Source organism: Mastigoproctus giganteus, chromosome 12 (assembly GCF_048544385.1).
Source record: "Mastigoproctus giganteus isolate SK-2022 chromosome 12, ASM4854438v1, whole genome shotgun sequence".
NCBI lineage: Eukaryota > Metazoa > Arthropoda > Arachnida > Uropygi > Thelyphonidae > Mastigoproctus > Mastigoproctus giganteus.
Genome location: NC_143586.1, coordinates 176197448 through 176221183, shown reverse-complemented (window position 1 = coordinate 176221183; position 23736 = coordinate 176197448). Strand labels below are relative to the sequence as shown.

At 39.4% G+C, this 23736-nt stretch overlaps 1 protein-coding gene across 1 annotated transcript; it reads left to right on the top strand.

Moving 5' to 3' along the window:
* The first annotated feature begins 18883 nt into the window (after positions 1-18883).
* On the top strand, positions 18884-20381 carry LOC150077614 (tRNA (cytosine(72)-C(5))-methyltransferase NSUN6-like). The gene has a single exon (XM_090385962.1). It carries the CDS (start codon positions 18966-18968, stop codon positions 20379-20381), a length of 1416 nt encoding a protein of 471 aa, XP_090242088.1. The 5' UTR covers positions 18884-18965.
* The last annotated feature ends 3355 nt before the right edge of the window (positions 20382-23736 follow it).

The window sequence follows — 23736 nt, the reverse complement described above, 5'->3', positions numbered from 1 at the left end:
AGGTTATTCTGTCAGTTGAAGTGACTTAATTTCTTATTTTGCTAAAAAAAGGGAGGATTTAGATACTGAACGTTTTAAAGTTGAGATTAAGAAAAAGAAAGCAATTTGTGATTTATCATCCAAGAAGTACAAACACAGAAATCTAAAGAAAAGTCAATGGATAGAAGTGCCTACTGTATTCCACCCCGATTTCGAAGGATTGCACGCAAAGGAAAAAGTGAATATTGGTAAGTTTAAACTGTTATTATTATTGTTCTTTTTTAATACACTGGTGTGCAAAACTTAAGAACCAACACTATTTCTAAAGGTCACACCCACAAAACATTGACTTAAGGTACTCTTTACTGATGAGAGTAGATTCAGTCTCGGCAGCAATTCTGGACATCAGCTAATCTGGCGAGAGGTTGGCACACGGTATCAACTTGCAAACATCACTGAAAGGGATCGATATGGCGGTCGAGGTGTTCTCGTATGGGGAGGCGTTATCTTGGATGGATGTACACAACTCTAGATACTGGAAGGCGGTATGTAACCGGTGCACGCTACTATACTGAGGTAATCCTTCCCCATGTGCTTCTGTTCCGAGGTGCTATTGGCCCCGAGTTTGTACTTATGGATGATAACGCCACACCCCATCACACTGCAGCTGTTGATATGCTTTTAGAAAGTGAGGACATTGTTCGTATGGATTGGCCTGCCCGTTCCACCGAACCGATCTAAATCCCATCGAACACATATGGGACGCTCTGGGGAGACGACTAGCTGCACGTGCACACCCACCCGAAAATGTTCACCAGTTAAAGGTGGTGCTGACAGAGGAATGGACGATGTTACCGCAAGAAATTATCAACAGCATTGTTCTTAGTATGGACAGGCGGTGCAAAGCCTGCATCGACATTTGTGGCGGCCATATCTCCTACTGAGGACCACCTCTTCCCTTTGTTCCCTCTTTGGCAGTGATGCATCTGCATCGTGGCAGCCAGTGCTATGTTGCCATTTTTAGCATTAGCATTAGCATTAGCATTAGTAGAGGCATATGATGCAAGAAATCAAGCTTATTCAGCATCTGCCAAAAAAAAAAAAAAAAACAACCACTACTCCCATTTCACCCCTCCATTCATTCGAAATACCTGTCCAGCTGAGCCTTAAATTTGTTTAGGCTATCAACTTCAACAACAAGCGATGGAAGTCTATTCCACAAACCAACTGCCCGCTGGCTAAAGGCAAATTTCCGCACATCTATCCGACATCCGTCCTTCCTCAATTCGAATTTATGCCCTCTCAGGTGATTATTCTGAGCAAGAGGAAGAATCCCATCGGCATTGAGCATGCTCAAGCCATTTAAAGCCTTGTACATCTCTATCAGATCACCTCGCCGATGCCTAGTCTCCAGGCTCTGTAATTTGCAAAACTTAAGCCTTTCTTCGTAAGAGCAACCCTTTGTTCCATTCACTAATTTTGTTGCCCTTCTCTGTACTCGTTCCAGCAGCTCTACATCCTTCTTGAAATGAGGCCTCCAGACCTGTATACAGTACTCAAGGTGTGGCCTGACCAATGCCTTATACAAGGGAATAATCACATCCCTGTCCCTGCTAGAAAAATTCCTGTATATCATTGACAAGACACCATGAGCTACTCTTTGCAGCTCGTCTGCACTGCTCAGAGAACTTCATATCTGCCTGCACAATTACCCCCAGGTCCTTTTCATTCTCTACCACTGTCAGCCTAGTACCACAGAGTTGATACGTTGATCTGGGGTTACTGTTTCCCATATGTAGTACTTTACATTTGTCAATGTTAAACTTCATTTGCCACCTCTCAGCCCATCTGCTCAACCTTTCCAGATCCTGTTGCAGCAGCATAGTATCAGTAGTGTCCTTAACAACCCTGCCAACCTTTGTATCGTCTGCAAACTTGGACATTAAGCCTGATACACCATCATCAATATCATTTATAAATACAGAAAACAACAATGGACCCAACACTGAACCCTGAGGAACTCCACTAATAAAATTAGTCCACGTTGAGCAGTGTCCATTGATTACCACACTCTGTATTCTTTCACTCAACCATCCCTTTATCCATAGCAGAAAATTGCCTCCAATGCCACACTTCTCCAATTTGTGCAGCAGTCTTCCATGCGCAACAGTATCAAAAGCCTTTCTAAGATCCAAATATATAATATCAAAATTATTCCCTGCATCCAGTTCTTTTGTAACTACATCATAGTATCCAATCAAATTGGTCAGACAAGACCTGCCCTTAACAAACCCATGCTGTGTCTGAGCTATAACTGAATTCTTGTCCAGATAATCCTGCAGTGCTTCTTTAACCAGTGCCTCCATTAATTTTCCTGGAACCGAAGTTAAACTAACAGGTCTATAATTACTTGTGTCAGCCTTTGATCCTCCTTTGTGAATTGGGGTTACATTTGCACATCTCCAGTCCATGGGTACCTCCCCTGAGTCCAAAGAAGCTCTCATAATTATGGCTAGGGGTTTGCTTACTTCCTTTGCTGCCTCCTTTAATATAACTGGATAGATCCCATCCACCCCGGGTGCCTTTTTTATGTTTATCCTCAACAATTTCTCCTCCACTTTCCTCTGTTATTAGAAAATCATCTAGATCACGGCCAATGTTTACCTCACCTACGACATTTCCCTTCCTGAATAACTCCTCATGTGTGAATGTAGATGCAAAATACTCGTTTAGATTGTTAGCCACCTGAGCTGGATCCTCAACTGTTGAACCATCACATCCAGTGGACCAATCTGATTCATCCCTTTCCTTCTTGAGTTTAAATAGGTAAAGAACTCTTTTCTGTTTTTCTTTGCATCCTTTGCCAAGGATATCTCATAATCTGCCTTTGCCTGCCTAATCTCCTTTGTGACTTGGTTACAGACCAACTTATATCTATCATAGGCTTCCATGTCACCCATTAATTTGTATGTATCCCATGCATTTTTCTTCTCTGCCATATGTCTCATTAGTTCATCTGACAACCATTTAGGCCTGAACCTTGAACAATATTTCTTGGTTGGTATGTAAAGCCTGGTAGCTTCCAAGATTAGTTCCTTGAATGCTTCCCATTTTGAATTTGCTGTTGGTAACATCATCAGTTGGTCCCACTGTATAGAATTTAAATACTGTCTCAGACCATCATAGTCGCCTTTACGAAAGCAAAATCCCTTCCCTTTACCTCTGATGGTAGTTACCTCCTTGAGTAAATCCCACTTCAGCACACTGTGATCACTGCCACCCAGTGGTTCCTTTATCTGCAGATTCCTAATGCATATAGAAACACTACTGATAATCAGATCAAGAGTATTACTCCCTCTAGTTGCCTCCCGAACATGCTGGTTTAGAAAACAATCATCCAATAAATCCACAAAAGCCTTGCTAGTGTGTGAGTGACCAGCCCCCAAATTCCAGTCAATATCTGGGAAATTAAAATCCCCCATTATAAGACTCTCTGATTTACTGGCCCATTCTATTTCCCTGTACAGTATCTTATTATACTCATCAGAGTCATTAGGCCTATAACACACTGCTACTCTCAATTTTGATTTACCTATGCTTATGTCATACCAAACAGACTCGACACTGCCCTGTCCATCGATGTCGACTGGCTTCACTTCCTTGGACTTTATGTGTTTTTTAACTAATAGCATAACCCCTCCTCCCTTCCTATCCTGTCTATCCTTTCTGTAGACGATGTACTCCCCAAATTCCAGTTCTGCATCCCTTATATCTGTGTGACACCAAGTCTCTGATATCCCAACAATATCTGCCTTTGATGTTTTGAGTAATACCTCAAATTCATCAAATTTATTTACTAAACTCCTGGCATTGGTGTACACGCAAGTATACATGTACCTGTTTCTATTCTTAGCTACCCTAACACAGCCCATGCGTTTACTTTTACCGCAATGACTTCCAGCAGTCTCTGAAATATCCTGCATCTTGTTTTTCAGGCTTCTGCTCATTCCAATAGAAGCAGTGCAAGAATCTCTTTCACCTCTGCCAGTGGCTACCGTTAATCCATTAGTCTTTGTCTCACCCCAAGCTAGCAGTTTTCCGACCCACCTAACACTGCCTCGATAGCATCAGCAAATATTCTTGCACCCTTTCTATTTAAGTGTATCCCATCCCTGTAGAAGTAATCTCTCCTGTTAACAAGTACATTCCAGGTTGAAAAAAATTCTACCCCTTGAGCCTTGCACAATCCCTCCAGGGCCGAATTGATTGACAAGGCTCTCATCATATACTCCCTCCTATCGTGTCTGGGCAGAATTGCTGACACTTTCAAATTCAACCCTACTTCACGGCTTTTTTTCAACAGTGACCTGTACTTGTTAAGTAATTCCGCTGGTCTCCTACTCTTAATATCATTAGTGCCAACGTGTACAACTATATCACCTTTTGTGCCCTTAAAAGATGATATCTGCTCTACAACGTCATCAACCTTTGCCCCTGGCAGACATACCCTGGTCCTGTTCCACCTATCCTTTTTACAAAGCATGTTCCCCGTTTCCCTGACAATTGAGTCACCTACAACTACTAGTTCCTGTTGGACCAGCGCATTCTGCCTTGGGGGCTGCCTGTGTTGCAAGATGACCAAGTCCAAGCTCTGGCGTTAATGTGGGCAGCTGAGAGCTTGATGGGCCCCTCAATTTATTTCCTTCGAGGGCATCCACCCTGTCCTTCAAGGTCTCATATAGGCCCATAACAACGCCGAGTTGTCGCCTAATTTCCTTGCACTCCTTGCATCGTGCCCACACAAAGACATCCCCCATGGCAGTATCATGTCCCGTACCCGATTGTTCCGCAAACATCAAGCAAACAGTGCATCTTAAAAGGATGTGATTCGAGGCAACCGCCCCCCTCAGTTCTCCCCTGAGTCACAGCACTCCCATTAGCTTGAGCCTTTTGCTTTGCTGCTCTGGTGAGAGTCTGGTCTGGTCTGGTTTTGAATAAAGTCCCTCTGTACCGTTTTGTTTCCGTTTTTGTTTCCTTCATCATTTCTGTATCTCAGGAGGTTGCTTTGGTATGCTTTTCTAGGCCACTCCTATGAGAAGCTACAGGTAAAAACCTGACTGATCCTTAAATGCCAATCTCCTGGTAATTTTCCAGTGGGGCAAAGACAACTTAGTTGATTTCAATCCTTATAAAACTCAGTCTTGTCTTATATCTCGCAAAACGGATTCTTCTGCTCCTATGCTTATCTTTGGTGACACTCCGATTTCTAGGCAAAAATGATATATCTCTTTTCAGGATTACCTTGACTTCTAATCTCTCTTGGCACAAGCACATTACAAATATTGCTTCCTCTACATCTAAAAAACTTGGTTTTCTCTTTCGCTCTCGGCGTTACTTCTCTTCCAAACAGCTGTTCACTCTGTAAAAATCGCAAATCCGCCCTACCATGGATTATAGTTCCCACATCTGGGGTGGTGCCCCCAAAACCTCTCTCTGGCTTCTAGATTCCGTTCAGAAGAGGACAGTTAGGTTAATTAATGATTCATTTCAAACAGAGTCTCTCCACTCGCTGTCTCATATACGTATTGTTTCTGCTGCATGTCTCTTCTACAGATATTTCCATGGGCACTGTTCTTCTCAATTGGCTTCTATAATTCCCGCTCTCTCTTTCAATGCTTCAATGCTAAGGTTGGAAAGAGACAGAACAGCGCAGAAAGGAGAACTATAGGAAATTCTGGAATTGGTGAAAGAAATGAAAGAGGTGAAAGTCTTGTGGAATTTGCGGAATCTAGAGGAATGTCAATAATGAACACTTTTTTCAAGAAAAGAGTGAACAGAAAGTGAACATGAAAGAGCCCAAATGGATTAACAACTAATGAAATCGACTTCATTCTCATTAACAGAAGATAGATCGTGAATGATGTTATTGTCCTGAACAAGATAAACGTTAGAAGTGATCATAGAATGGTAAGATGCACACTTGATATAGATGTAAGAAAAGAAAGGAAAAAACTGACTCGAGTAAATATTACGAAGGTCTTTGAAATAACAGAAGAGGAGAAAAAGCAGTACGTACTGGAACTTAGGAAGAAGTTTAAACTTCTGCAGACTGCTTAGGACCAAAATATCGACGAGGAATATTATAACTTTCTGAAAGTGATAAAGCCCAAGAAACCTATAGGTAAAAAGAAATCCAAAGGAAAAAAATGGTCGAGAAACACTTGTCATGATGAACCGAAGACGACAAATGAAGAGTAAGAAAAACACTGACAAGGAGAAAATTGAGTATATTTGTACAAAGCCATTATGCAAAGCTATTAGAAAGAGTCTCAGAGGGGACATAAGAAGATATAACAGAAGAAAAGTAGCACACGAATTAAGGGAAAACAAAGGACTTAAATCAGCAGCCAGATTAGTAATACAGAAAGACGAATGATACTGAAACTGAAGAATAGCGATGGTGTACTTATAAATAGCAGAGAAGGCATAATTCAAAGGAGCGAGGGAATGATGCCAGCAGCGGGGAAGATGATTCGCAAATTACTAACACGTATGACATACCCGATATCCTTCCTGATGAGGTAGAACGTGCATTGCCTCCCAGGTGAGGGTGTAATTACTGTGGAGGTATTAAAATTAGGAGGAAGAGACATGGCACAAAAACTGGCAAGACCCTTCAAAAATGCGTTAGAAAAGTTGTGATGCTTAAGGAGTGGAATAATGCAATTATAGTTTTGCTGCGTAAGAAAGGAGATAAGTCAGAAATTGGAAATTATAGACCAATTAGTTTGTTATCCCACAACTAGAAGTTGTTCACAGATTAGAAAGAATATCTGATGAGAATCAACCGAAAGGGCAAGTTGGCTTTAGGACAGGATTCTCAACTATGGATCACATTCACGTAATATCATAGCTAATGGAGAGAGCAAATGAATATAAATCACCATTATGCCTGGCATTTGTGGATTATGTAAAGACATTTGACTCCATACAGCATAAGGCAATGTTTCGGGCACTGGAAAGCAAGGCATGGATACCCCATATATTATGATTTTGAAGAAAATGTATGAGAACTCTGCGTCTTTTAATAGACTAGACAAAGACAATAGCAAATTTAAAATTGAGAAAGGAGTTCGACAAGGAGACACAATATCTCCGAAGTTTTTTCACTGCTCCCGTTGAGGAAGCTTTCAGAAGATTAGACTGGCCGCAGAAGGGAGTCAATGTGAATGGAGAGTACCTAAACCATTTACGATTTGCAGATGACATTGTGGTCATAAGCCACGATCCAAAAGAATTAGAGGAAAATCTTAATCAGTTATGCAGAGTTAGTAAGGACCGTATTTAGTAGTCAAGGGCTGAAATCCCGGCTGCTCAAAGAGCGTGTGCTACTGCATTATTGTGCTTGACCACTTGGCTACAATAGATGAGTCACAAAGTTAGGTTGTGCATCTAGGCTCCCCGCCGACGCACCAAAGGCATTAGTAATAGTAAATAATTTTAATTAAAAAAATATATATATTTTTTGTTTTAAATGTATTTTTTTTTTTTTTTTTTTTTTTATGTGAACCCCAAACACGAGAGGTATTAGAACCTATAGTACTTAGTACCGTGCTTGGGTTGGAGGTTGAGAAGAGGAAAGAAGATATTTGTTGACATTGGACTTGAACTTCTGTAGATTGTAATTTTCGGGAAATACGTATGAAGGAAGGTTGTTCCAGAAAACGGCAGTTGAATGAATAAATGAGGAAGATGAAAAGTTGGTTCTGTGAGTTTGAAGTTGGACAGTAAATGGATGTTGGCTGGTGGCGGCACGTGTTCGGACTGTTTTGAAAGAGAGAGCGGGAATTATAGAAGCCAATTCAGAAGAACAGTGCCCATGGAAGTATCTGTAGAAGAGGCATGCAGCAGAAACAGTACGTCTATGAGAAAGCGAGTGGAGAGACTCTGTTAGAAATGAATCATTAATTAACCTAACTGCCCTCTTCTGAATGGAATCAAGAAGCCTGAGAGAGGTTTTGGGGGCACCACCCCAAATGTGGGAACAATATTCCATGGCAGGGCGGATTTGCGATTTATACAGAGTGAGCAGCTGTTTGGAAGAAAAGTAACGCCGAGAGCGAGAGAGAAAACCAAGTTTTTTAGATGCAGAGGAAGCAATATTTGTAATGTGCTTGTGCTGCCAAGAGAGATTAGAAGTCAGGGTAATCCCCAAAAGAGATATATCCTTTTGCCTAGAAATTGGAGTGTCACTAAAGATAAACATAGGAGCAGAAGAATCCTTTTTGCGAGATATAAGACAAGACTGAGTTTTAGAAGGGTTGAAATCAACTAAGTTGTCATTGCCCCACTGGAGAATTACCTGAAGATCGGCATTTATGGAATTGGTAGCAGATTTTCGAGAAGTTGAAGCTGATTGAGCAGGACAAGATTTCTTAAAACGGAAAGTTGAATGCAATGTGCTATCATCGGCAAAACTATGGATAGGATTTCTAGTCAATGGAAGAAGGTCATTGATATACAAGAGGAAAAGAGTGGGGGAAAGAACTGAACCTTGGGGAACACCGGCATTAGTGGAGAAGTTAGAAGACAGAGAGCCATCTACCATCACCCTCAGTGAGCGATCAGAGAGAAAACTGGTTAACCAATTACTAAAAACAGTTGCCAAACCATAAGATGGAAGCTTGTTTAGAAGACCTTTATGCCAAACACGATCGAAAGCCTTTGAGATGTCAAGAGCAACTACTTCTGTTTCACCGAACCTTTCCATTGAAGTAGTCCATAAATGGGTAACATAAGCCAGGATATCACCAGTGGATCGACACTGACGGAATCCATATTGGTGATCGTTGATCAGACGGAAGGTTTCTAGGTAGTTTAAGAGTTGGCGGTTAATTGATTTCTCCATTACTTTAGAAAGAGTAGAAGTAATTGCAATGGGACGATAATTGGATGGGAGGGATTTGTCACCCTTTTTAGGAACTGGCTGGATATGAGCAAATTTCCAAGCAGAAGGAAAAACACCTTTGGAATAAGAAAGTGAAAAAAGGCGGCAAAGAATAGCAGTAAGTTCAGGAGCACAGATTTTGAGAACAAGTGGAGAAATACCATCAGGACCTGGAGCTTCCTTAGCATCAAGATTCACCAAAATCCTTCTGATATCCTTTTGACGGAAGACCACAGGAGGCATTGAATGGACCGTGTTGGGAATGGTGGGAGGTGTTTTACCAAGTTCATTAATACATGAGCTGGAAGAAAAATGGGATGCTAGCAGGTCAGCTTTATCCTTGGCTGAAGTGACAACAGAACCATCTGGTTTGGACAGAGGTGGAAGCAGAGATGGGCAAAAGTTGCGGCCAATAGCTTTGGCAAGAGACTAGAATGCTCGGCTACCATTAGGGCAAGAAGCAAGTTTTCTACTCTTAGCCTGTTCAAACTCTAGTTTGGACTGATTAATAACTGCTTTACAATTGTTGCGAGCTTTGGTGTAGGCAGAAAATGAAACTGAAGAATTAGAAACAAGCCAATTCTTCTCTTGAACAGCCTTAGCACATTTATTGGAAAACCAAGGTTTAGATAAAGGACGAGATTTTAAAGTGGAGTGTGCGATAAAGGATTCCATTCCTGCAAGAATAATTTGACTGACACGATCTGAGCAAACGTTGACATCAGGAGTATTGGTACAGTATTCCGACCAAGGAAAAGAAGAAAAGAAGTCTCGCAGGTCATCCCATTTTGCATTCTTGTAATGCCAAACAATACGAGGTTGGGAATAGCCATGAGATAAAGGCTCCATTGGAGAAGAGACAATCACCAAGTTGTGATCTGAAGTGCCTAAAAGACCTCTCACTTCGACCGTGTACTTAGAAGGGTTGTTTGTGAGAAAAAGATCAAGCGTAATGGCTGTATGATTCGGATTGTCCGGTATTCTTGTAGGTAAATGAACAATATGTGCTAGGTCATTAGTAATTGCAAAAGCCTCAGCATCTCGACCTGCTGGGTCGGTGTGACTAGAAAACGGAACCCAGCTGGAGTTGTGAACATTAAAATCACCAAGGAAAATTACCTCACTGTTAGGAAAGTTGGACTGGAGAAAGTCAAGTTGCAACGAGAGGAAGTCAAAGAGCTCCAAGTGATTAGTGGAGTTGAGAGAACGGTAGAGACAACAGATGAATTTGATACAATGAGGTAGAGAGATTTTAAGCCAGAGAAGATCAAAGAGAGGAGATTCCAAATTGCCAAGGCTCTGACAGGGAATATCAGAACGGACATATGCACAAGTAACACCTTTGAGGCGAAAGGAATCATACAGCAAATAATTTGGGCATCTGAGATGAGCAGTAGTTGAATCAACCGATAACTGAGATTCTGTCAGAAAAGGTACATGTGGTTTGGCAGACTGCAAGTGGAAATGGACATCGTTGAGATTAGAATTGAGACCACGTATATTTGTGAAATGAATTAGGAAGTCCTTGGGAGGTTTAGATCTTTTCGCAGATAAGCTTGTTCTATTAGTTTGACAATTCATGGTGTATTCAATAGTAAGAAAAAGTGGGTGGGACATGCTGTATGAAGTAATGAAATTTTTGGATATGGCATACATGTGGTAAGAATATACCCAGATCCTTGACATAACGTGGCCTCGACAATGCTCCCCGCATACACACTACTCGGACTCCCTCCAGTCACTATCTGGCAGTGTAGAGGTAGCAAGATTATACACTAGCTGATCCGGAAGCCTCCTAGAGAGTTACCAATAGGTTCGGTCCGGTGTACTAACTAGCGGCCGGCCTGCGAAAACCGTTTTAGAGCTGTACCCTCGAAATGTAAGGAATATTGGATCTCGCCACAACGTTCATCATAACCTCAAAAGTCATCAATCATACTGCATGATGGAAGAGATAGGGAAGGGTTGACCGGAACTTAGCTCTAGTGACTAAACATGGGTTCCACCACTTCAAGCCTCCAATAAGCAAGGTGGTGGTATTTCACCGGTTGATGAAAGTCATCTACCTCCTAGTACTGCCTGGTAACATAGAGGGGCGACATTCCTCCATGTGGTGTGGGCGCCACACCTCGACCCCTGCTTACGTTGGTTCACATCTGGGTGGTCACCCACCATGTGCTTGTGCATGGAGGTTATACCCAGGATTACTAACAGTCCCACCATCGTGAAGGTGCAAGCAGAGGATTTGGCTGTCACAGACTGTCCGGACGTCGCCGAAATTGGGTCCACTTGACTTGAGTGTCACCCGAATATCAGTTCCATCAGCGTTTTAGACTCCCAGGTAGCAATACAGCTTGTCTGGCATATCTGAGAGAATGTCTGTGACAACCTCAAGGACTGACTTTTCATTTTTATTTCTTTTTAATTTCCTGAAGAAAAAAGAGCTAACTATACATTTAATGGTTTCAAACATGCGCAGTAGCACCTTTCATTAGACTATATTGTATTGTTTTTTTTAGCTTAATTTTCATTAATTAAGCAAAAAATAACAACCAGGCTGCTGCGATCGGATGTGTCGTCAGTAAGCGAAATCAAATTCCCCGCCCCAAAATATTTGGATTAAAAAATAAAATAATTACTTGTATCAGCCTTTGATCCTCCTTTGTGAATTGGGGTCACATTTGCACATCTCCAGTCTGTGGGTAGCTCCCCTGATTCCAATGAAGCTCTCATAATTATGGCTAAGGGTTTGCTTACTTCCTTTGCGGCCTTTTAATATAACTGGATAGATCCCAACCACCCCAGGTGCCTTTCTTGTGTTTATCTTCAAGAATTTCTCCTCCACTTTACTCTCACTTATTACAAGATTCTCTAGCTTACTGCCAGAGTTGAGTGCACCTCTGGCATTGAACATCGATGCAAAATATTCATTTTGTTTGTTTGCTACCTGAGCAGGATCATCAACAGTTGAACCTTCGATATCAAGTAGCATTAGCATTAGCATTAGCATTAGTAGAGGCATTCGATGCAAGAAAGCAAGCTTATGCAGCATCAGCCAAAAAAAAAAAAAAAACCCACTTCCACTTCACCCCTCTGTTCGTTCAAAATACCTGTCCAGCTGAGCATTAAACTTATTTAGGCTATCAACCTCCACCGCAAGGGATGGAAGTCTGTTCCACCAACCAACCACCCGCTGCTAAAGGCAAATTTTCCGCACGTCTATCTACATCTGTCTTTCCTCAATTTGAATTTATGCACTCTCAGGTGATTTTTCTGAGCTAGAGGAAGAATCCCATCAGCATTGAGCATGCTTAAACCATTCAAGGCTTTAATACACCTCTATCAGATCACCTCGCTGGTGCCTAGTCTCCAGACACTGTAATTGCAAAACTTAAGCCTTTCTTCCTAAGAGCACCCCTTTGTTCCAATCACTTATCTTGTTGCCCTTCTCTGTACTGGTTCCAGCAGCTCTACATCCTTCTTGAAATGAGGCCTCCAGACCTGTATACAGTACTGTAGGTGTGGCCTGACCATTGCCTTATACAATGGAATAATCACCTCCTTATCCCTGCTGGAAAAATTCCTGTATATCATTGACAATACTCCATGAGCTACTCTTGCAGCCCGTCTGCACTGCTCAGAGAACTTCATATCTGCCTGCACAACCACCCCAAGTCCCTTTCATTCTCTACCACTGTCAGTGTAGTACCACAGAGTTGATACGTTGCTCTGGGGTTGCTGTTTCCCATGTGTAGTACTTTACATTTGTCAATGTTAAACTTCATTTGCCACCTCTCAGCTCATCTGCTCAACCTTTCCAGGTTGAGCAGATGGGCTGAGAGTGCTCCAATCTGATTCATCCCCTTCCTTCTAGAGTTTTTTCATAAGTAAAGAACTCTTTGATGTGTTTCTTTGAATCACTTGCCAATGAATTCTCGTAATCTGCCTTCGCCTGCCTAACCTCCTTTGTAACTTGGTTACAGATCAACTTGTATATCATAGGCTTCTGTGTTACGTGTTAATTTGTATGTATCCCATGCATTTTTCTTCTCTGCCATATGTCTCGTTACTTCATGTAACATCCATTTAGGGCCTAAACCTTGAACAATATTTCTTAGTTGGTATGTAAAGGCCTAGTAACTTCCAAGATAAGGTCTTTGAATGTTTCCCATTTTGAATTTGCTGTTGGTAACCATCATCAGTTGGTCCCACTGTATAGAATTTAAATACTGTCTCAGACCATCGTAGTCGCATTTACGAAAGCAATAACCCTTTCCTTTACCCCTGATGGTAGTTACCTCTTTGAGTAAATCCCACTTTAGCACACTGTGGATTTATTGCTTGTGGGTCACCCTTGCTTGTGGGTGACCAACCCATAAATTCCAGTCAATATCTGGGAAATTAAAATCCCCCATTATAAGACTCTCTGATTTACTGGCCCACTCTATTTCCCTGTACAGTTTCTTATTATACTCATCAGAGTTATATAAGAAACTGTACAGGGAAATAGAGTGGGCCAGTAAATCAGAGAGTCTTACCTAATGGGGATCTCTCTATCATTTCCCCAGCCATCATTCGACTGGCTATCGACTAATAGCATTACCCTTCCTCCCTTCCTTTCCTTTCTGTAGACGTTGTACTCCCCAATTCCAGCTCTGCATTCCTTATATCTCTGTGACACCACGTCTCTGATATCCTAATAATATCCGCCTTGGATGCTTTGAGCAATACTTCAAATTCATCAAAGTTATTTACCAAACTCCTAGCATTGGTGTACACTCAAGTATATTATTATTATTATTATTATTATTATTAGCCATATGGTGCAAGAAAGCCTGAGGGTTATGCCGCACCAGCCAAAAAAAATTCCCGAGTACCCTGAGAGAGAGAGAGAGAGAGAGAGAGAGAGAGAGAGAGAGAGAGAGAGAGAGAGAGAGAGAGAGTCAGTCAGTCAGTCAGAATTAATTAGAAAGGAATCACCAAGAAAGAGAAGAATGATGATATCCAGCTCAGGACCCTGGGTGTGCCATACATGCACCTGTTTCTATTCTTATCTACCCTAACACCACCCATGTGTTTACTTGTACCCCAATGACTCCCAGCAGTCTCTGAAATATCATGCATCTTGATTGATTTTCAGGCTTCTGCTCATTCCAATAGAAGCAGTGCAAGATTCACTTTCATCTCCGCCAGTGGCTACTGTTAATCTATTAGTCTTTGTATCTCCCCCCACACAAGCTAGCAGTTTTCCGACCCACCTAACACTGCCTCGATAGCATCCGCAAGTATTATTGCCCCCTTTCTATTTAAGTGCTTCCCATCATTGTAGAAGCAGTCTCTCCTGTTAACAAGTACAGTACAGGCTGAAATTCAAATTCAATTTAAATTCATGCTCTCGCAAATCTGTAATCTGAGCAAGAGGAAAAATCCCATCAGCATTGAGCCTGCTCAACCCATTCAAGGCCTTATACACCTCAGTCAGATCACCTCGCAGGAGACTAGTCTCCAGAAGCTGCAATTTGCAGAACTTAAGTCTTAAGACTTAATTTCTGCAAATTGACTTAAGACTTAAGTCTTAAAACTTAAGTCGTTTGTACTAGAAGCATTTCCCCGCTGAAGGCAGCCGAACAGGCCCTCCTTCATCAGGGTACATCAAAGCTTTAGTGAACATGGGCGCTTCGCACATGGACTGCGAGCAGGTAGGCTTAGAATCATAACACCTGATGTTGAGGAAAGGTGTTAGAAAGAATAAAACTGTTATATTTAAGCCACCCGAATAGTTAAATTCATCTGCCGTGCTGTATCTTATGTCTTTTAATTGCTTGTGTTTCATGGTCGAATTTCTGTGTGCTGGACGAAAGCATCCAGTTTTCTGGGGGAAAAACCTTGCTACGACCGACTGACTCAGCCACGGAGTGAAAAAAAGCCCATTAATGTTCCTCGCGTCATCGACGGGATTCGAACCCGAGCCTTTTCCACCTGTTGTGTGGTATCGAGGTCTCGATACCACTGTGCTACCGCGCAGACATTAGAAAGAATAGAACAAAATGCAGGAATTTCGACAAGGAGGGTTGCTCTACAAGAGCGTGTACTGAGTCAGAGCAGTGTGTGGCGAATTTTACATCGCCAATTACTGCACTCCTACCATTCCAGCGTGTACAAGGTCTCAGCAATACAGACTACTCTCCCAGTGTGCTCCCAATAGTCAATGGCGGATCTTAACAGAAAATATCTGGAAAATGGTTCATTTGTGTCCCGATGTTCCCTGGGACTTTTTTTGTTTATTTTAGTTTGTTCTTTTCACCTTTAAATTATTGACCATCATTTTTGAAACACCCTGTATATTAATGCTACATTTTATTGTCCCCTTACAATTTAATTCCAAATAACTCCAGTGCACGTTATTATTATTTTTTTAACTCTCTTCTAATCACATAGTGTGTTGACGAAAGTGGCGTTTGTCAGTTCGCGACCGAATTCAATTGTTTTATGAGCCCAAGTAAGCCATGTGCCTGGATAATTAACAGTTGTAAATGTTACTATAAAAGCCCTAAATACCAAAAAATGGACCCTTTTTAAACAGGGCATAGGGGAATGTTATCTGTGTTATGTATTCATTATATTCTTAATATAGTAAATGTGAACATAGCAACTTTTCGGGATATAGCAGGTATATTCTGAATAAATTAATTATCATTGCCTCCTTTTTCGCATTGTTATCAACACCCTTTCGGAGATAGGAAATATATCCTTCCATCTCCCTCGGAATTAGAATTAGAAACGTGATAGTTGTATAGAGCTTAAAATTAGGCAGTGATAACTTCTTCATTTTTAGATTTTAAAAATAAGGGCATGAGGTTGAGGCGGATTATATATCCTAACCAACAAAGTTGCCAAGATTGAACTATATTTGGAGCACCTAATATGCAGAACTTATTATTATTATTAGCTATATGGTGCAAGGAAGCCTGAGGCTTATGCTGCACCAGCCAAAAAAAAATTTTTTCGAGTTACCCAGAGAGAGAGAGTCAAAAGTAGAAGGGAATTGCCAAGAAAAAGAATGATGATATCCATCTCAGGACTCGGGGTGTGCCAAGCCCATACTCACCAAATGTGAGCCCCTGGAGTTATTCTCAAATGGGATTATCAGAGGGACTTTAATTAACAACGTGAAAAGTTTGAAAATAAGGTGAAAATTTAAGTCTGAAAGAATGTCAAATGCATTAATAATTTGAGCCTAAAACTAATGAGCATTTCTAGTTTCCAAAAAAAAAAAAAAACAGCATTTAAAAAAAGAATTACTATCAAACATAACAAACAATAACCTTAATAAGCACCACAATCTACTGATCAAGCATTAGTGTATTATAAGCACAATTCAAACTACTCAACACCTTTCAAAGCTTAAGGTTCATCCCCTGGGAGGCAATGCTATTCCGTACTTGTTATAAAAGTAGACGGTACTGTGGCATGTTAAATATTTCTCATTTTTCCATATGCTACCTAACCAAGTTGAATTTCTTCCCTTCATGTGTCTTCTAAGCTTGTTATTTGTCCCAGATAGACATATGCTGATATCCTTTCTATGCCTTGATTTGCTGCTGTTTTAACAGGTCCTTATTGGTATATATTTATTGATTATTATCTTTCCCTTAGTCATGTTTATTTTTATGTGTCATCCTACATTAAAAGATGCTTTGTTAAGCTTGTTTAATTATCTTTCTAAATCCAACATGTCTTCTGCATTTAATACTACATCATCAGCAAATATTACATTGGCTGATGTGGTATTAATTAGCTAATTTGCTTATATGGATAGGCCAACCTTGCATTCAAATTTAAATTTATTTCTGCATTAACCAGGACTGAAACTCCTATTAGAAATTACATTACATATAAAACAAGATGAGTGAATTTTTCCTTTTATATTTATATAAGTTTCTGCTCTTTCTGCACTGTTAATGATCATTACATTATACCAAAATAAGCATCAAGGCTTCAACATTAATCAACAAATTTTTTACATAGAATAGTTTCTATCATTAAACTGGGAAAAGTTTGCAGACTGAATCACAAATTAAAAATGAATTTTGCTAAAATATTATCACTGCTTAGGGTGAAGTGATTTTTCTAAGACATATGAACAAAGAAACATTAAAATAAAATATTTATTTTTGCAGTAAAAAAGATGGAACATGAATAAATCCTTGGAAATGAAAACGAAGGAATTAAAATACACATTGCAAACAGGAACTGAAATGGTGACATTATTTTATTTGTATTTTTTTTTTTTTTCTTCATCTTTTTAATTCCAAGTTGCTTTTTTCTTTTAAATCTTGTGTCCTAGTGGCTGCCTAGTTTGTCTGCATGGACAGGCCACCTCAGCATTCAAATCTGAATTTGTTTCACCACTAAACCAGGACTCGAATTTCTAGTCTGGGGATGTGGTACAAGGATTTTTCTTTGTCCTCACAATCTGCCTTGTTTCAGTTTTAGAGTATTGTCAAGGCACAATTTGCATAATTTTGCAGAGGTAAGACACTGCAGTCTTTCACCTCTTAACCCTAGGGGCTCATATCTGGTGAGTATGGGCTTGGCACACCCAGGGTCCTGAACTGGATATCATCATTCTTCTCTTTCTTGGTGATTCCCTTCTACTTTTCTCTCTCTCTCTGGGTAACTCAGGAAATTTTTTTTTTTTTTTTTTTTTTTTTGGCTGGTGCAGCAAAAGCCTCAGGCTTCCTTGCACCATACAGCTAATAATAATAATAATAATAATAATACAACTTTGTTTTTATATCCACATCTCACATATGTTACTTAGACCACTGACCTACAGCAGATCTCAAATCAGAAGGAAAATGTGAATTAGAGTAAAATAGGAACGTACTGTGAGTTTCAGCCCTGCAGGTGAAAAGAACCAATCATGGGCAAGAGTTTTAAACATGCTGGATGATTATTGATCTCTGTATAATGACTCAAGGGTTAAGTTGGTCACTGCAATTTGACTTGCAGAAGGGAGCTGAGGGTTAAACAATTGTAAGCATGAAACTAGAAAAGTTGTTACTTTTGTGATTGTTTATTTAAATATAAATATTAATTATAAATATAAATAAACAGTGCTGTAGTGGTCTTTTCCTAAGCAAAAATATTCCTTGGCACTCATTTACTTCATTAACCCATAAATTGCTTCCTCAAATGTGATCCACCTGTATTAATAAAGATACTATTATTTTAAAACTTTATTATTAAAAAGAGTTTTAAATTTCATTGTTAGAACATAAATTTGATGGTTGTCCCAGTTGTCATGCATTTTTGGAAATAACCATATTATTTTCTAGAAAACCTTACTATATCTGTGGAAAAATTACTCCTAATTTGTTAACTTTCTCTTTACAAACCACTTTTTCAGGAATTATAATTATTAGCCATATGGTGCAAGGAAACCTGAGGCTTATGCTGTGCCAGCCAAAAAAAAAAAAAAAGATAGAGAGAGAGAGAATCACCAAGAAAGAGAAGAAATGATATCTAGCTCAGGACCCTGGATGTGCCAAGCCCATACTCGCTAGATGTGAGCCCCTGGGGGTAATGTGTGGTATTCAAAAATTGAAAGGTTACTGTTCACTCGCAGTAGAAATAGCTTAGCCTCAAAAATTCTTAACTTTTTATGTGCCTGGGGCCACAGATAAAGTATATAACTTCCTCACAGTGTTCCCTGGATAGTGCTAAATATGTTTTCAGTGTCTTACCTAAGGGCAAGCCTTACTTAGTAGGAAAGAATAGAAAAATGTCTTACCTAATAGGAAAATTTACTTTTTCTTTATTTTCTTTCTGAGTTCATGTTAATATTAAGTTTTACTAAAAGGAATTTAATGGTGATTAATGATGTTTTTTTTTTTTTCCAGTTACCAGATTTTATTAAAATCTGAACAGTGCAAACCGAAGCCACAGTGAGCATTTGTCATTATGAAATATATATTTGCCCTGATATCTGTTTAGCAATGTTATTTCTACATCCCTTTTGGGTCATTTAGTAATTATGACTTATCCATTGTCGCCATTTGTTCAGAATAAACAGCTTCAGGTGCACCTGAAAAATGAATTCTGCAATGAACAGTTACTTCAGGCTGTAGGAAGAACTGAAGCTGAAGCCTTTTTCTCCAAATTAGAAGCCTGGTTGTGTGTTCCACCACTCTACACTACTATTAGGATTAATACACTAAAAGCAACTATAGACAGTATTTGCATAAAGTTGAAAGAGTTCCTTTCTCAACAAAAATTTAAACAAACAAATAATGAATTTTATGTTTCTTGCCATCCATTACTGCCAGATCTGTTAGTCATAAATGGTGCAAGAGAATCTTCTCAAGTGCAGCCTCACTCACAAGAAGTAATTGTTGGACTCATGTGTGGTGTAGCTGTTTTACGAGGAGCAAATGTGTATGCCCCTGGAGTCCTAGCAGCACCACCAAATCTTAAGAGAGAGGCTTGTGTAGCTGTCTATGCAGACATAGAGGGTAAATGTTTAAGAGGATTAACAAAACCATATACAGGAAAGAAAGTATTTGTTGGTAATGGTGTTGCTGTCCTGAGTAGACACGAAATGTTCTCATCCCAAGTACTGAGAGGTTTAGCTGTGGAAATTACATCTCCATTATATGCTAGTCCATCCCTAAGTGAAGTGCTCCAAGAAGAAATATTCCTTCAGAATTTACCATCAGTTACTTGTGGACATGTATTGAATCCACAGCCCGGCCAATTATTACTTGATATGTGTGCTGCCCCAGGCGGAAAAACAAGTCACCTTGGCCTACTGATGAAGAACACAGGAATTATTATAGCTCTTGATAAAACAAAACCAAAGGTAGACCAACTTAACAGAAATTTGGTTCGTTGTGGTTTAACATGTATTTATTCATATGTTTGTGATTCTGTTAAAGCTTTTGACAGTTCAAAAACTAAGGATGATTCACAAAAATTAAGAAATTCTGGAAATATTCCCCATCCTCCATTTCCTCCTGAGTTGTTTGATGCCATCTTACTTGATGCTCCATGCAGTGCTTTAGGACAGCGACCTCAGTTAATAAATTTTATGAAACCAAGCGAGTTACAATCATATCCCACACTACAGAAAAAACTGTTCAGGGCAGCAGTCCCACTCTTACGAGCTGGAGGCTTTCTTGTGTACAGTACTTGTACCTGGACACTATCTGAAAATGAGAAAATAGTTAAATGGGCTCTTGATACTTTTCAAGAACTTTCATTAGTACCACAAAATCCACATATTGGGGGGACTGGAATTCTAGGAGCTGATCTAACTAAGGAACAGTTATCCATGTTACAACGTTTTCCGGACATGGAGAGTTTCAATGTTCATCATTCTACTGCCAGCTTCAACAAAGACACCATTGGATTTTTCATTGCCAAGTTTCAGAAAATACAATCTCCAACATAAACATTCATATTTAAATACTGTAAGACTTGTGTAATTTTTTTGGAATTAAATTTTGAGGAAACAACTTAATGTTAATTGTTGTTGTTGATGTGGTGGTTTCACAACATACCAGCAACAATGGCCAAGATGTACCATTCATATTTTATTTTAAAAACTGAAATAGGTAAATATTTCTTTTATGATTTCATATTTAATTATTGAATCTAATTTTCTTAAGATAATTGTGAGATCTGGTGTATTTATTCATACCAGACTGAGTCAACAGTATATGAACATGCGGCTAATGGTTATAGTGTCTATTTCTCAACCAAAAGCATAATTTAACATCCTGTGTCTCTCTTTTTTTTTTTTTTTTTTTTTTCTATACACATTATAATCGCCACATTCAAGTTCTGCATCCCTGAATATTAGAGTGACACCATGTGTTTTCTGTATACTTAAAATGTATATGAAGAACTAACTTGTACTTAAGGTTTCAAACTCATGCCAGTTTGCCGATTTCATTTGAAATCTGAAAAAACTCATTGAATTTATTTATTATTCTCCTAGAATTAGTGTACAAGCAAGTAAATGTATGCATCTGTGTGCTTAGTTAACTATTATGTGGCCCATCTAATTGATAGTCCTGTGTGAATCACAGAAGGCCTTGTAATCCCCAAACCCTGCTCTCCGGGCTGCTGTGTGCCCTAATAGAAGCATTACAAGAATAATTTTCACCTTTGCTTGTAGCTGCCATAAAACTAACAGACTTTTTTTTTTTTTTTTTTTTTTTAAACCATAAGCATATGAGGTATTACAACCCATAGTAATCTAATGGGTTCTGAGCATTATTTACTGGACTAGACTAACTGAATCTGTGTTTTGAATATATGTATTTATGTGTATTATATAAGTGGATTCATGTTTCTATGTCTCTAAGTATGGTGTTTTATGATATGGCGGGAATGCCAGTTTTTGCCAGGAAACGCCTAGTATATATATATATATATATATATAAAAAAGTACTTGCATGGGATGAAGATTGGGAAGATGAAAGAAGATACTTGCTGACATTAAACTTGAATTTCTGTAGATTATAATTTTTAGGAAATATGTATGGAGGTTGTTCCAGAAAATGGAACTTGAATAGAATAAATGAGGAAGAAGAAATGTGGGTTCTGTGAGGTTGAAGTTGGACAGTAAAAGGATGTTAATTGGTTGTGGAATGTGTTCAGATTGGTTTGGCATTGAGAGTGGGAATTATAGAAGCTACTCAGAAGAACAGTGCCCATGGGAGTATCTATAGAAAAGGTATGCAGCAGAAACAGAATATCTATAAGACAGAGAGTGGAAAGGCTTTCTTAGTGATTATCATTAATTAACCTAATCACTCTCTTTTGAATGGAATCTAGAAGCCTGAGAGAGGTTTTGGGACACTGCCCCAGATGTGGGAATAATATTCCATGGCACAGCAGATTTGCAAATTGTACAGAGTGAACAGCTGTTTGGAGGAAAAGGAATGCTGAGAGTGAAAAAGAAAATACAGTTTTTTAGATGCAGAGGAAACAATATGTGTAATGTTTTTATGCCAAGAGAGAGAGAGTAGGTCAGGGTAATCCTCAATAGAGATATAGCCTAGCAATCAGTGTTAATTGAAGATAAGCATAGGAGCAGAAGAATCCTTTTTGAGAGATATAAGACAAGACTGAGTTTTAGAAGTATTGAAATGAACTAAGTTATCTTGGCCCCACTGGAAAATTACCTGGAGATCAGCATTTAAGGAATTGGTAGTGGGCATTAGCATTAGTAGAGGCATATGGTGCAAGAAAGCAAGCTTATACAGAATCAGCCAAAAAAACCCTATTTCGAATTTCACCCATCCATTTCTCCAAAAGTTTGTCCAGTTCTTCCTTGAATTTATTTAAGCTATCAACTTCTATAATGACAGATGGAAGTTTGTTCCAGCAATCAACTACCAGCTGGCTAAAGGCAAATTTCTGCACATTAGGATTATCCTATTGTATAATCCTATCTCACTTGGGGATTCTTTTCTTTGTCACCATTATAAGGAGTGCACCGATCTTAAGTTACAATTTGGTACATTGCTAGAGCAATTCGAGTCACTGAAAAAAAGGGGCCTTGAGAATATTGGAACTGGGAGCTCGTCAGCGACTCAAGACTCTAGTGCAGACTACTCTGGTTCAAAAGGACTTAGTTTTATTAGGAGACTCTATTGTCAGGGAAACGGGGAAATATTTTTTGTAATAAGAATAGGTGGACTAGAACCAGGGTATGTCTGCTGGGAGTAACTATTAATGATGTCACTAACAGACTGATTTTAAGGTGGGGGAAAGAGAATATTATTATTCATGTGGGGGACTAATGACATTAAGCATACGCGATCTGACAATTTGTTAGACAAATACAGTACCATGCTGAAGAAATGTCGCGAGTTAAGTCAATGTCTGTGTCTGCAATTCTGCCCAGGCATGATAGCAGGGATTATATGCTGAAAGCCTTGTGGATTAACTCAAGACTTGAAGGACTCTGCAAGGCTTTTGGGGAAAATTTCTATCAGCTTGGCCCACACTTGTAGGTAGAAGGAATCTGTTTTGTAGAGACAGGATACATTTAAACAAAGGTGGTGCAAGAGTTTTTACCAGTATTATTGAGGATACCTTAAAGGTTCAGGGAAACTGCTAGTTTTGGGGGACAAGGGTAATATAGATATGCATTTATCTGATAGTATTGGCAAATTAATGCTTACACATACCTCAAGAGTATTTGTTTGTTACTGCAACAGAACTTATTAGCAAGACGTTCTGAGGGCAGAAACGTTTCAAATGAGCGGGTAGTAAATACTAGGAAAGCTAGCTTAACTAACTTTAAGGGGTGTGTGTCAGGGTAGTTAACTATACAAGAGCACTAAGTCTTAATTGTTTATCAGAAGTGTTGTCAATAAAACGAGTGAATTCGAACTGCTGGTTAGGACAAGTAACGGTGATATAATAGGGCTTACAGAAACGTGGTGCCACCTGGGGATAAGGGATAACGAGTTTCAGTACAGTATGTATAATGTATTTAGGAAGGATAGGGAAGATAGAAGAGGTGGTGGGGTAATGCTTCTTATCAAAAGCAGCCTGAGCATGATGAAAGCTTTTCCCAGATTCAGACGTTTCGCATGCTAGTATAGAATCTGTATGGTGTGAAATAGTTGGAAGCAAAGGTATAACGAGAGTGGAAGTAATCTACAGGCCAGGCAATTGTGAAGATTATGATGAGAGCCTCTACATGTAAATGGAATGGGCAAGTAAGCATGAATGTCTTATTATGGGTGATTTTAATTTGCTTCTAAATGATTGGAGCAAATGGGAAG

What these genes read in the sequence shown, in the direction of transcription:
- LOC150077614 (XM_090385962.1), top strand. Translation starts at nt 18,966, where the DNA reads ATGACTTATCCATTGTCGCCATTTGTTCAGAATAAACAGCTTCAGGTG.